Source organism: Myxocyprinus asiaticus, chromosome 3 (assembly GCF_019703515.2).
Source record: "Myxocyprinus asiaticus isolate MX2 ecotype Aquarium Trade chromosome 3, UBuf_Myxa_2, whole genome shotgun sequence".
Taxonomy (NCBI): Eukaryota; Metazoa; Chordata; class Actinopteri; order Cypriniformes; family Catostomidae; genus Myxocyprinus; species Myxocyprinus asiaticus.
This window is the reverse complement of record NC_059346.1, coordinates 56,334,864-56,348,577: the sequence shown is the minus strand read 5'-3', so window position 1 is coordinate 56,348,577 and position 13,714 is coordinate 56,334,864. Positions and strand designations below refer to the sequence as shown.

At 35.5% G+C, this 13,714-nt stretch overlaps 1 protein-coding gene across 1 annotated transcript in view; it reads right to left on the bottom strand.

Moving 5' to 3' along the window:
- Positions 1-451: 451 nt before the first annotated feature.
- LOC127421049 (ribosomal protein S6 kinase alpha-4-like) overlaps positions 452-13,714 on the bottom strand; it is a 40,538-nt gene continuing 27,275 nt past the window's right edge. The window contains exons 15-18 of the mRNA XM_051663768.1: positions 9,243-9,440; positions 8,559-8,718; positions 7,467-7,630; positions 452-4,715 (exon numbers count right to left, since the gene is read on the bottom strand). Coding sequence (XP_051519728.1) covers positions 4,503-4,715; positions 7,467-7,630; positions 8,559-8,718; positions 9,243-9,440 — 735 coding nt within the window. The 3' untranslated portion in view covers positions 452-4,502. The remainder of the gene's footprint in view (positions 4,716-7,466; positions 7,631-8,558; positions 8,719-9,242; positions 9,441-13,714) is intronic.

The following is a 13,714-nucleotide window of genomic DNA, read 5'->3' as shown; positions in this document are numbered from 1 at the left end:
AAAATCATTATGTACCACTGAAAAAAAAAAGTAATACAAGTTTGAGACGGCATAAGAGAAAATGTTGAAAAAAAAATTATCATTTTGGGGTGAACTATTCCTTTAACGTACTTAAAAATTATATACTTTTATATATATATATATATATATATATATATATATTAAATAATAAAACTGAATAAATTAAATTAGAAAAATTCTAAATACCGAGGACGCATTTTTTCTAGTGGCCTTTAGGATCCCACTGCATATTTTAATTGATTTGAATAAATTAAGCCCCTCTGTGCACAATTAAATGCATCATAACACACACAAAAAATTTGAAATGTGGTTTAAAAAAATTCACATAATTTTCTATGTGAATGCATATTATAAAAATTGTAGTATATTGCTATATTTTATATGCTTTGGATTTAACAATGTTCTTAATGCAAAACAATGCACACCATGCCTTCTTATAACCGTGTATTTTATTTTGCTCCAAGATTCTTTTTTATCTTACAAAACTTTTTTTGGCAGAGACAACACTCAAGTTATCAAGAAAAGTTTTTAAAAAATAAAAACATCAAAACATGCAAATCAGAACCCTAACAATAACATAACATACACAGAAAGTCCAAACTGAAACTAAAACCATTAAAAAGAGACAGTGAGCTCACCCTTAGACTTAAAATCATATCTATTAAAACATTCCGAAATCAAAAATGTACATTTCTATAACTTCCACACAACATAATTTGTGATGCAGTGCACATGATCTTAATAAAGACAACTTGTTCCTACTGACAAATTCATTTGCCACATAAAAAAAAAAAAAAAAAAAGAAGTCAAACACTAAACTAAAAGAAGCAAAAATCCATAACACTGTGGAATAATCACTATTCCAAACATAAAGATATAAAGAGTAAGAAAAAGTAATAAATAAAAAGTTATTACAGTTGTTAAAGCCAAGAACACACTGACGTGACAAAACTTGTGCGACAGATGTAATTAAAAAGGATTTTACATTCACATAAACATAAAATAATAGTGTAAAATCAGTGTGTTCATTAGGTCATCCCTTAATAGCCCTAAACTCCAATTAATTTTAATCGCATGGCATAATTGTGCTGATCACATCTGAAAGATACTTTGATTACAAATGCTGAGCAAAATTACACCTCAGAGCCCCTTGGAGTAAATCATACTAAATCAAAAGACATGGACCCGAATGTGCAGAATTTGTTTCAGTCTTTCCACAAACTGTTTCCATCAATGAAAATCTGATAGAAGCATCACTTGTGCACAACAAAGTCATGTAAAGACTAGTGTCGTGTGCAAGGACTGCTAAAAACATATATTTAATCAGACAGACTATATTATCCCCCATTTAACTGATTATTTTGGCACAGAAAACTGATGAATATATTAGTTTAATAAAAACAGCGCCAAACAATCGGTTTGACCATTAAATTGTTCATACCTGCCAGCCTCACACCTCTTAAAAGGAAAGTGCAGTTTATTAAACAATGTTGAAGGTGTTTAACTGCGACCCGACACCTGCTCGCTTCTTCATAAAACCGCTCGCGTGCTCTGAATCCCAGGTGTTCATTGGTTGATTTACAAAGCGCATACAGCATAAAGACTCAATGCAAAAACGTCTGAATGCTTGTACAGTACATTAAACAACAAGTTATAAAATTCTGCAAAACTAAAGATGTGTTTCTTCTCTCACTCTTGTCACAGTGCAAGAGGGTCGCTCGCTTACAGCATGGACTGATTGTGAAAGCCCTTGAGAATCGGAGGGATTGATTGCTGTATTGTGAACCTCAGCCCTTACAGTGGGTAGTAGAGTTAAACAGGCAGTGGATGTTTGGATCGCTCAGATAAGTAGAAGAGACAAGAGTGTACAGGCGAATAAATGAATAGTAAAAAAAAAAAAAAAAAAGTTCATTCTGTCATCGGTTACACACCCTCATGTGTTCCAAACCCATATGACCTCTTTTCATTTGTAGAACAGAAACAAAGATATTCAGCGGAATACAGAGTGCACAGAGGCTGTCGAGCTCCAAAAAAGACAAACACCACACAAGTAGTTCACACAACTTGTGCTATATAGCATACACACAAAAAAATATCCATCAAATTGAATTGAGTAATCTTGAACAAAATTAAAGTAATACAACTTTTATATATTAAAGTCTATTAATTTAATTTAGTTAAATATTGCATAATTCAATATGATGGAAATTTATTGAATTTCTATGTATAAATATAAAAATTGGCTTAAATATATACATATATTTTTTAAATATAGTACAGTATAGTACAGCAGTGGACGACTAATACATCACGAGGCCAATATATATGGGCCAATATTTGGTATTTTTAAATTATCTGCATTGGCCGCTAAATTTTCCGCATTTGTCTGATAAGTTTTGGAAGCCGTGATGGCAGAGAATTGCCAGCTTGCATGTATAGGAGCCATCTTCAACATGTAACTGCAAAAAATATATTTTGTTACATGTTTTTTATTTCTATTTTTACAAAGTTAACGTTTTTGTGTGAAATTGAGTAAATATAATGCTAAACAAAAGTAAACAAAATTTTTGTTAGCAATTTTATGTATTATTTACTATTATATCATATTGTGTGATATCAGATATATCAGAACTACTTTCTAGATATCGGCATCGGCCATTAAAAAACCCCTTATCGGTCGATCAGTATAGTGTTGTATAGTAAAGTAGGGGTTGGCAATATAAGCAAAAACTAATACTGCAATTTTGTTGAATTTTTTTATCAACAACGATATATATCATTTTTATGGAAAGTGAATAAAAAACTTTAACTTAAAAATAACGCAAGTTTCCTTTTCCATTTTAAGCGATGTTAAAAATAATGGATGACCTGTCATGTCCATTACAATGAAAACTTTATTGAGAAATAAAATTATTTTAAATGATTAATTATCTATTTATCTACTCAACCAAGGAAAAAATGAGGCTTCTCTTTTTTTAGTTGAACATGCTTAGATTCTAATTGACTCTATCACACATTTTTTTTTATTTTATTTAGCCTTTCACTGGATACTGGAAACCTTTTTTACATACTATAGTTATAAATGCAGGTGATTTTGAATAATTATTGTGCTAATTTACACAGTATGATCACTATTCTCTCCATGTCTGCAGCAGAACAGATTCTGTGCGTTAACACATTTTTTAAACATTGACAGATAAACTGCTGTTGGTCATTTTGACAGATTAAAAAAAAGAAAGAAAAAAAGCCATTTAGGAGGCATGAAATAGAACTAGCACATTACTTTTCAGTGAATAACATCTTAAATTATGTCTGTTCCTCACAAAGTCATACTACTTTTATGGTGCCTTCTTGAGCTTAACAGCCAGTGGTCACTGTCTGCTTTCATTGTATGGAAAAGAGCAGCTTCAACATACTTCAAAATATCTAATTTTGTGTTTCACAGAAGAAAGTAAGTCACACAGGTTTGGAACAACATGAAGGTGAGTAGAAGATGACAGAACTTTCATGTTAGGGCAAACTATGCCTTTAAGAAGCATACGCAGCATTTCAAGTACACAGATACAAGTCTGATAAAGGTGGCGGCAAACTCGGCCGGTTCACAAGGTTCTATACCTTTTGAAATCAGTCAAGTAAGTGACAGCATATAAAGTCATCTCTATGTACTTCACACGACAACTAAAGATAAAAATACAGGGCATAAAGATCGAGACCAAAACTGTGGATAGGAGGCAGTATCCTTGTCCAAAGCCCCACATTGTAATTGGCGGATTAGTGAAGGCAAACATGTGTGGTCTGACTTCATAGGCCAGTTTTTTAAAATGCTAAATATTTAAAATACTACAACCATGCACACATTGAGAAAACTTCTGAAAGTAGTAACATGACTGTAAATAGCCTATACATGATTCACATAAAGCTTTGCTCAGTGGATCGATAAAACTTTAAGATACATTTAAATAGAAGTTCACTCTAATTCTCGCATATGGCTTTGCTCTCTTACGACTTTCTTTACCACTAATTTTTTCCTTAATATTACACCCTTCCCCGATCCCAGTTCCATGTGTTTCAATCTTAAACTCGGTTTAAATATCTTTTCAAATCCATGTGGATACCCACCATAGTTACATTCATTAAAATGTCTCAAAATGTGAGTAAACCAAAACAGCGTCCCAAAATATTGTACAAGGAATGCCATCCGAGTCTCTTTTCTAAAGTGGATCATGTCCTTGGCATCGTGTTTTTTAGAAAGCCACCATCTTTAAAAAAAACACCATTTCTCTTCTTTGATTAAATATCCAATGACAAACTGTTGATCTTGCCAGCTGCACACTTCGAGATGAAAGTTCAATCTCTTTTGTAATGTTGAATTTGTTGCCTTAATCTGCTATTTCAAGGTGAAAGTCTTTTCATGCTGCAAAATGCTTTTGCGTTACATTTTCTCACCACATCAACGCATCTTATCATTTAGAGGTGAAATGTCACAATTTGGGTTCTTCGTGGGGAGCCATAGATTGGCAATTCTGCATCTTGGAATGGGAAGCAGATGAGGAAGAGGAGGAAGATGAAGAGGAGGAGGAGCTGCGGCGGGTTTCCACGCCAGTGCTGGTCATTTTCAATTTCCGCCGTTTTGCTAGCGGAGCATTGTCGACGCTTTTAAGGAAAAAACCCTCACGCTTTCCCCTGTTAAATGCCTGTGTGTATATGTAAGATTGGAAGAAAATTGTTCAAAAACAGTAAATATCGTGACGCAAAGCATTAATATAAGTAGGGATGTCCTCATACCACACGGATGTACTCGTACTCAAAAAATGATACCATCTGACATACGAATGTCATTCCGTAAACATTCAGCGCACAAAAGAAAATCACGTTGTGTCCTAGTGTGATTATTAAACCGTAAAGGCTGTGATTTACTGATATAAATATTTAGTTCGCATGTGCTGTGCGCTTCAAATGTGAGCGCTTGTGAATGTGCCGACGCCGGCTGCTCATACCTTTTAGAGATCCATGACTCATACACAGAAAACACCATCATTAACATTGTGCACCTTGTTTGTAGCAGATGACAGAGAGCAAAGTGCTAATTCACTTTGTAGCATGAGGCACATACAGACTACATATTTATGTAATTCAATAGCAGCCTTTTGCGGTTTAATAATTACATTGGTTCACTTAAATCCTGCTTTTCTGGAGGTGAGAAGCTACCGTCAAAAACACACAGAAATGGGAAGGACTTCAAAATAAAAGCTTCCACCAAAATCAGGGTTCCCACTCTTTTCATGGCACAATTTTCCAATACATTTCCAGGACATTTTATGTACCCATCGAGTGTAATATTTAAGCAAAAAACACACGAGAAGTCATGATGTATATTTTGGTAATTGGATGGTTATTTTTTTCCGAATTCCTTAATCAACAGTTTAATTACATTTTATTATCAAAACGGTGAAAACAGAATTATTTTTATTAATTAAAACACAAAGCGCAAAGGGAACATTACCTTGATCCTGAAAATGCGTCCATGGCCATGTGCTGAAGTTCAAGCTTTTGAGATTTCGCAATAGCAAAGTAGATATTAGACATATTATACATGTTCTTTGTTGCAATGCTGTTAATAGGCATCATTTGTGGACTTTCCATTAATTATGCATTCGAACATTATTTTTCATCCCATTTACGCCAAATTCCGTGAGATGCGGTATAAGAGGGTGAATTGTTGACAATTAATTCACATGTGTAAAGGCTGCATCACCATGCTACCACCTCGGAATGTTAATTATTTTTTTAATCTGTTTTGACCATCGTCATTGTCAAAATTGTACAACTCAAATGTTTTTGTTGTTAACACAACAGCACTTTATCAATAGTTATTTAAACTATTTGATATAAAAAATGGAAGAGCAAAGCAGAGATGTCAGCAGATGTGCAGAGAATGTACCTGATAGGGCTTCGTTTATGACAATCAACCGTTGACATGCTTCACAATGCACAGCCACCAGCAGTGACAAAGCTATACAAATTTGTGTATTTGACACCTATCCCGAATCCCGATCATAACCATGTTTTTGTACATGAAACAAAAACATTGTTAGCGACAAAGTCAAACAGTTTTATTATTCTAATATATTTTCCAGGACAAACAATTATTTTCCAAGACATTTAGGATTTTTGTTTTATCATTTTCCATGACTTTTCCATGATTGGAAAACTGCATAGCAAAATTCCAGGTTTTCCAGGATGTGTGGGAACCCTGAAAATCTCAGCACAGTACAGTGCTTATAGTAAAAGCGTACGACAGAAATATCATTACTTTATAGTCATGTAATATTCACTGTAATACTACTACTAATAATAAATCACTAGTAATTGTATTATATTTAAACTATATCACACATCTGTGATGCTCTGTTATGCAACACTTTTTTTTTTTTGTTGACCAAAATAACTCCAATGTTGTATTTTGGATAGTGCTGTGAGGTTCTGTGTGAAAGCACTTCATTTGATAAAAATAATACAATATTATGGGAAAATTAATTGTTCTATTTTTCATTTGATTAAAGTTTTAATGAATTTATTTCTTTAAACACTATTTCAATGATAATATTAAATAAACTTTTGATGTGGAATTCAGAAAACAAAAAAACAGATATCGGTATTGGCGAGTACCAAAAAGGAAGTATCGGTGCTCGTACTCGTTCTCAAAAAAATGGTATCGGGACATCCCTAAATAAAATTTCCACTGATTTCTTTATTGTATTTCGTAAAACAATTTCCAGTGACTGCTGTGCCATTCTGCCATACTGCAGTATTAAGGATTTCAGATTTATTTGCCCCTAAATGTCACAGAAAAACAAAAATGAACTTGGGTTGGTCACTGAACATTTTGGTCAGGTGGTCCCTTCCAGTTTAAGTGAGCATAAACTCCAAAGTGGGGCAACATTTTCTAGGACTCATACTAAAATGTAGGAAGGCACTGCAATTTTGGTCCCTGAAATTTTTAGCCGAAAATGCCATTTTCGGTTTTCGATGCGGAGAACAGGCATTTGAAATATTTCTGGTTCAATTTGATTTATTTGAAATGCTGCCTGAAATCTTGATGATAAATGATGTGTTTTCAGGAAAGCAATTACATTTACAACTGATGAGGCTTGAACGCTCTCACTGTTTGGTATGGAAGCCGGATCCTACATTGTGATAAAAATCAATTAAATAAAAAGTAATTCTTACTTTTTATCTCACAATTGTGATTTCATACCTCACAATTGCTTAGGGTTAGGGGTTTGTTCAAATCCCCAAGCAAGAGCAAAAGCACCACAAATAATGTACTACTTAATCATAAAATATGCCATTTTTCAATTACAGCCCAGTACATGCAGTTCGGTTTGGCTAGGAATTTCACTTCTGCAGACTGCAAACAAAGAGTGTAAATGCAGATACTTGACCTTGTAGGTGGCATTGACATAGGTTCGGACGGTCGGGCCACAGGACTCCAGAACATCAGGTGTGCAGAGGGGCGTGGAGGACATGACACCCCCTCCTTGAAGCCAGGCATTCTCTTTCAGAGCAGAGAGCTTCAGCCTTCGCTCAGGGTTTACAGTTAACAAGCCTGTGGAGAGAGAGAAAAAACTTGAGATAGGAAGCTAATTTGGGGCTTCAGCCACTAAAACAGCATCTCCAGGGACCATCACATGGCTCTTTCCCTCCACCAGGCCACCGCACCCCATCCATCTCAATACAGATGATCAGATGACAGCTATAATAACAAGCACTTGTGCTGAAATTGGACTGAAATGCACTCGATAGCCCGAAGGTCCCAGATGGCTGGGTCAGGAATCACTCATCATGAGCTTTGAAGTGGTGCAAAGAAAGTATTAAAAAGTATTTCAGAGCTATTTCAGGTTGTAGTCAATACTGGAGAGACTGAGCATTCAAGGAAAGCAAATAGATTTTCCAGGTCTTGGTGCTCTAAACCCATCTGGATTTGAATTCTGTTATTATAGGCTGATAATTTCACAGAACATTACATTATCTTGTAGCAAGTGCTTTTTCTAAAGTAAATCCACTATTGAACCCTGAGCCTACATTATATCTCATTTCTATTACACACTTTTACGATGAAATCCCCCAAATGATTTTCTGAATATAGTTGGATAATATGTGGTCATAGAAACCACCATTAGAATAGGGCTGTACTCCTACTATCGCATATAGACATAATATAAAATAGTTAATTCCGGCCCTCTAATTTGATTGGACAAGCAGCATTCCAAGAATGCTGATATTTCATATAACAGAACTCTAACAATTCATTGTTTGTCTGTCAGTCTGAGCGTCGCTCAGCAACACGCAAAACTTGATGCTTCGACTTCTTTGGAAGTATTTTCAATGGCAGAGAAAAAATATACAAACTATCTAACCAAATTTTGAGCAATATCACACTTGCAATTGTGCTACTGTACTGAATATCAGTATGGCTGTGATTTATTACATTTTTCATCAGCGAAGCCAATTCTGATTTTATTCAGTTTTTATACCTCTCACTAGATCTTTGGCCTCTTCAGACACACCCCTCCAGCCTTCTCCTTCCAATGAGAAGTCTCCCTCTTTGATTTTATGCATGATGTCAGCAGCGTGTGATGATGTCATTCCTTTTTTATCACTCTGGAATGGAACTTGTCCAGAGAGCATGGTGTACTGACACAGAAAATGACATTGACACAATATCAGCATATTACATGTGGTATTCTGAACAAGTGGTCAAATAATGATAGGAATTTAATGTTTGTGATCGGGAATTAGGAAGTCTTTCAACAGTATCGGCAGTAGCAAATATCAAGAATTATGTTCTTTAAAAGTTGAAATTCCATTTTTGATATCAAGAATGTGTATTTCTGCAAGTGATGACTTTTTTATATAGTTAACATTTTTACGAGTGCAAATGTAATTACTGATATAAAAAATGAGCACTTTCACTAGTAGTAATTGCATTCCTGTCATCAATAATTAGCATTGTAACTAGTGAAAACTGAATTGTTGATATCTATAAATATTATCCTGCACGTGATTAAATGTCAAAATGGACTGCCATAATAGCAGTCCTGTCTAAAGTAGTAGTCTGACATGTGCTGCATTTCATTCATAGAAATACATATACTTATGTACACACACTTGCATTTACATATATTCATACACAGTCAGCCTCACACTCACACACTTACCAAGATGACCCCCAGGCTCCAAAGGTCACACGCCTGGTCGTATCCAGAGCTGTGGAAGAGCTCGGGCGCAGCGTACTGCAGGGTGAAACAGGGAGTCTGCAGAGGAGCACTGCCGCTACCCGCTGGAAACAACCGCGCAAAACCAAAATCAATCACCTTCAACACTGAGTCATCTGATTCATCGGCAAACAGCACATTCTGCCAGACAGGAAAAAAAAGAGAGAAAGAAAACAGATTTGTAGCATACTGCTTTGCATATTGAAGTATATCACAATGATGACTGAGCCTGTTTTTAGACTTCTGAACCAAAGAATGATATACTGTGTGTGTGTGTATATATTAATGCGCTCTTTATTTGGTCATTAACTTACCTGACAGACTCTGTCATTAGACTAGTTTTGCTATCCTCCCTGTCACCAGTCTTGCGTGTATGAGAGTGAATATAAGAATATATATATATATATATATGTGTGTGTGTGTGTGTGTGTGTGTGTGTGTGTGTGTGTGTGTGTGCGCATGTATTAATGCTGTCAATCAATTAAAATGTTTAATCACGATTAATCAAATGATTTTTTCGTAGTTAATCGCGATTGATCGCAGATTTTGAAAGTGCTGAAATTTGACTATATATATATTTCTTTTCCTGTCAAAATGCATTTATTTCCATTTTTAGGAAAGAAAAAACAATATGTAACAATAATTAACATTTTCCATACAAAGCCTTCCACAGTATAAAGACAGAAATGCATTAAAATAACATCAATTAAAGTAACATTAATCGTTTCTCAAAGTGTAACTGGGAGGTTGACTAAATGAAAGAACTAGTTCCCATATGTTGTGTATTCATTGCAATGGGCATTAAATCTCTTAAACCATCATCACCCATAATATTAATTGTGGCTATCCACTTTGCTAAAGCAATTGTGAAGCTGCATTAACATGATTCGTGCTGCTTTGAACACCATATAAAAAGCTTTTAGCGCTGACACTGTCCACTAGGGATGGGACGGTATGGTTATCTCACGATTCGATATAATCTCGATTCGATATAATAACACTTAAATGACAAACTATTAGAGCAAAATACACATTCAAATTTCTCATTAAAACAAAGTTCTTTAATACACAATATAAATGCTAAAAGTTGAAATAATAAGAGTTGCTCAAACACCCTTCTCTATAAGAAAAGATCACAAACAAATAAGACAAAAATAGTGGGGTACATTCAGGCTGATCAGATGAAGAACAAGCAATAGAACTGAACAGAAACTGTCCTGAAAAACATATATGAAAGTAAATATTACATTTTTAAATCATTTGTTTGTCATCACTATTCTAATCACACTTTAACTTTGTAAAAATAAAAAAAATGCGACATTCTATTAATTAATATTATATCATGAAATTGTATATTTAATGATGCTATGAGCTATCACTGTTTGAAACAATGTGTACAATTTACAAGTAAACAACAAGTCACTTTAAGAGTTTCAACATGCATTTCACACAGTGTTCTGGTTCAGCGAAAAATCAACAAAAATGTAGTGCATCCTAGTGCCATTGAAAAAGAGAGTTGCGACACTGCCGTAAGGCAAATTCCAATCGAAAGTGATCATCCTTATGCCCTACTCACTACGAATGACAGAGCTCTTGATGTGGGCACTCTGAAGGGAAATCTGACATTATAGTTTAAATGTAGCCTTCACTAAAAATCTTCTGAAGGGGCACTTTAAGAAAAAATTTATTTTCCTACTTTTGCTTGGAACGACCATTTAAGTGGCATCCCCTTCGCGAAGTGCCCATCGAGGGTGCAAAAATGCCGTTTGGTTAACGGCCATAGACTTCTGTTGTTATCGGAGAATGCGGAAGTGACGCGTGTTGTGGGGCAACCGACAGTTCTAAATGCTGAATAGTTCCAGCGCTGAAGCACATTCATTTCAGTGTTTCTCAAGCACACTCACTGGTAAGTTGATGAAATGACTGCATTTGTTGACATTTTAATGCATTAGCTGACCTCTCATGAATCTAGTCAATAGTGGCATTTCTAGTTAATGTTTATCGCTAGATAATAGCTAGTTAGATTCTAATTCCACATGAGCAACACTTCACTAGCTACCATAACCAGATGTCAGTTGGCCTACATTTACCTCAAATTAATTGCAGTTATTGCCGTTCATTAACATACAATGTTTATCTTCGGTGATTAGATTTATTGTTAAGGTTAGCAACACTTAGTACAAGACCGTACCGTATTAGTACACCTACTTTCAATGAATGGTAGCTAGCTCAACTAGATAAAATGGCTAGCTTGTATCTATCAAGGTTGTTCCTTGGTTAATTCAGTCATTACATACATTGTTTGTTAAACAGTGCATCAGTGATGGGTGATAAGTTCAGCTGCATAAATGTGGATGATCATAGTAAAAAGAAAGTATAAATGCTGATAGCTAATTACTTTACATATTTTTCAGTTGAAGAGCTGACATGTGAAACCATGGGAGACTGACATTGATGACCTTGCAAGCCAGTTATCTACAAATGATCCAAAAAGCAATAAGGTATGTAATTGTCAGAAACAGCTCTCTGTATCCTCCAAAATAATCATAGAGTTGAATCAAGGTAAATTATTTTTTATAGGCACTGTCATTTTATTGATCAATTTCACTCATTAATTTCAGCCTAATCACTTTCCAAGAATTGCATAAAATTGTCCCATATTTGACTGAATTTATTTAATTTCCCTCTGACCACATAGGTTAATTTCTCCAAAACAAGGCAGATTGATCTATAAAAGTTAGATGTTATGAATACTACTTCAGTTTCCAGAGAAGGGGAGCCAATTAACCCCTCCCTGCCTTTCACTAATGCTAGGGCGAGTTTTTCCCTATATTCTCATGCTAAAATCGACTGTAAATCCACATTTTAAAGCTGATATTTAACAATGGTCCCCTGGACACCTGATGAGTTTGCACCCCTGATAATGAATTGTTTCTGTGTTGTTACTTTTGTTATTATGGAGATTTCTTGCCACCAGGCACATCCGCATGGTGTTGCCTAGCAGTGGTCAAGAGTAGAGGGAACTGCTGAAATGTTGCCAGGGATTAACCCCAGATTCCTGATGGTGAGGAGCACATCCCATGTCCACAATGTCCGAACCCTTGTAATTGCAGTAAGGAGAAGTTTAGGTATTGGGCTAGCCTACAGGTGTAAGGTTGGTTTGGGATTTATACAGATTAGTCAATGTATTTGGGCAATGACACAATTTTTGGTTATTTTGGCTCTGTCCTTCAGCACATTGGATTTGAAATGAAACAATGATTAGGAGTTTAAAATGCAGACTTTCAGCTTTAGTATGAGGGTATTATTTGGTCATCAAATTCAAAGAATCTGCAACCAAGTACTAAATATGATCATTTTATTTAGGTTTATAGGAACTTGTGCAATAACCTTTGGTCCTCTGAAATGGTCAGTCTGTCAAATGGCTATAATTACTACATGGGTTCACTTGATACATATGAAAATATCCATAAATTTAAGGTGAGAGTTTGCACTTGAAGTCCATAGTTGTTATTTAATTTCAGATTCAATGTACTGGACAGAAATCATGCCAGTGTCCAAATACGTATGGACCTACACTGGCGGCCAAAAGTTTGGAATAATGTACAGATTTTGCTGTTTCGGAAGGAAATTGGTACTTTAATTCACCAAAGGAGAAGCGATCTATCTACAGAAGTCTGCAGTTGTGTGTAAGTGTGTTTATTTCATTGTTTTACTTTGTTGTGAGTGGTATTCATTGCTAGACTTTTGCTGTTTGTTTACTGTCTTGTCCAGTGTGTGTAAAAATATTGTTGTTTTTAGTGTCTATAAACAGTGCTCCACTTGTTTTAGAGTATTATTTATTGCTAAAGTGCAGCATAATTAATTTATTTGCGGTGTACAGAAGTCGCGTTTGTACACGCGCTTGTCACCTCGCGCAACCCTTAGTTTCAGTTGACCACGTGACTAGCTTTGTTGTGCTAAGTAGCATTAAGGCGTGTCCTGCTTTTTTCACTGATTGGCTTGTTAACATCGTGTATATATTTTACTTGAATGCTGATGCGGAAGCGACAGCGGAAGCGGTAGCCCTCGTTGAAAGCCATCCTTGTGTGTAGACCTACTTGTGTAAAGACCAGCGAGTCTACCTGTGCGAGTCCACCAAGCAAGGACACTGACAAGGTGCCACTCACCATAGCACTTAAGTATCGTTTAATTTTATCTTGTCTTATTTTCCTTCTATATACCAACATGTCTACATCACGAATAACACATGCCTTCAAGCACATCCCTGTTATCTGTTACAGACCGTTTACACGATATCGATGCAAGACCAAATACAACCCACACAACCTACGGCCACTTTGCACTTCAGCACCTGCTCTGTTCTAGGTGGGACTCTGGAACTGCCAGTCAGCTGTGAACAAAGCTGACTTCAT